General features: G+C 44.0%; 1 protein-coding gene across 1 annotated transcript; it reads right to left on the bottom strand.

The window, feature by feature from the left end:
- Nucleotides 1–8: 8 nt before the first annotated feature.
- On the bottom strand, nucleotides 9–720 carry LOC124894305 (the record flags this gene model as incomplete). Its single annotated transcript, XM_047405026.1, has 2 exons — nucleotides 541–720; nucleotides 9–335 (listed from the first exon to the last, which is right to left on the bottom strand). Coding segments are annotated over exons 1-2 (507 nt in total), but the record flags the coding sequence as incomplete, so codon positions are not given.
- Nucleotides 721–1,300: the final 580 nt, after the last annotated feature.

Here is a 1,300-nt window from a genome sequence, read left to right as displayed (position 1 = left end):
TCACCCACCAAAGTGCAAACAGAGAAAGTTTCTGTAATTACATCGGGCTCAAACCCAAAATCGACGGCCATATATTGGGTCACATAAGACAGGGCAGAACTAGGATCAAGCAACACATACACATCATAATAGAAAATTTGTAGTGTACCCGTGACCACGTTTGATGTGACTTCTGCCTCCTGGCGGTTTATCAAAGCATACAACTGATTACGACAGCTTTTGGTAGCTGAAGAGGCACCCTGGGGTGGCAGTGGCGGAGCAGAGGAATTAGTTTGTGACTTAGCTACCCCAACATTACCATGTCGCCAAACTGATATCTTCCTGGATGATTTCTCCTACATCTTCCACAACGCAGGTATGATCAAGGAGTATGAGCTGCACTCTCGACCAATGACTAGACTAAAAATTCTGGAATTGCTGATTAGTTGGAGGTCTGGGCACTAGAGCACTAGTTGGGGACTGAGCATTTCCCCAATTCTTTTTCTTGTGCTAGCCGTTCCCCCAATTACCACCCTTTTGCTAACTATAATTCTGGTTTACTAGCCTAGCCCTCTTGGCTTGCCCATCCTTTTCCCTTATCTCAGCCACCTTCTTCTTCTTCTGATCCTTTATCTGTTGAATGTTGACTGACAGTTTGGAGAAGTCCATATCTCTATTCAGCATGGCCCCCTTGCATTCTAGCACCAAGTCATTGGAAAGAACAGATGCAAATTTTCTCATTCGGGCTCTTATATTTCCTGCCAACTCCGGAGCATAACGGGCTAGTTAGTTGAACCTCAGATTGTACTCATTGAGGTTCATTATTCCATGCTTTATATTCATGAATTTTTCCGCTTTGGCCTCCCTTAGCTCCTGAAGAAAGAATTGATCTAGGAAGTCTTCTACAAATTTGCTGCACACTGAAGGCTCGGCATTATCACCCTTCGAATTTTCCAACTCATTAGACCATTGGTTTGACACATCCTCCAGTTGGTACGCTGCCAACTCCATACCTTCAAATTTATTCACGTTCACAACTCAGAAAATCTTTTCCAACTCATCAATAAACCCTTGAGGGTCCTCTTCAACTTTTGAGCCAGTGAACATGGGTGGGTTCAATCTTATGAATTGAACAACTCGAGTACTTTCAGACATACCAGATACTGAACCTACATCTTCAGACCGACGGGTCTGAGAGGCTACCAATTGTACAATCATATAAATGGACTACCTAAACTCAGCATTCGAATTGTCCCTATGAGAAGGCTGGGGACGGTTAACATTTTTCCTCACGGCCCGAGAGGGACTGAAGGTACTCCTA

Source organism: Capsicum annuum, unplaced genomic scaffold (assembly GCF_002878395.1).
Source record: "Capsicum annuum cultivar UCD-10X-F1 unplaced genomic scaffold, UCD10Xv1.1 ctg72978, whole genome shotgun sequence".
Taxonomy (NCBI): domain Eukaryota; kingdom Viridiplantae; phylum Streptophyta; class Magnoliopsida; order Solanales; family Solanaceae; genus Capsicum; species Capsicum annuum.
The sequence above is the reverse complement of the archived record's forward strand: the minus strand, read 5'-3'. Positions and strand labels throughout refer to the sequence as shown.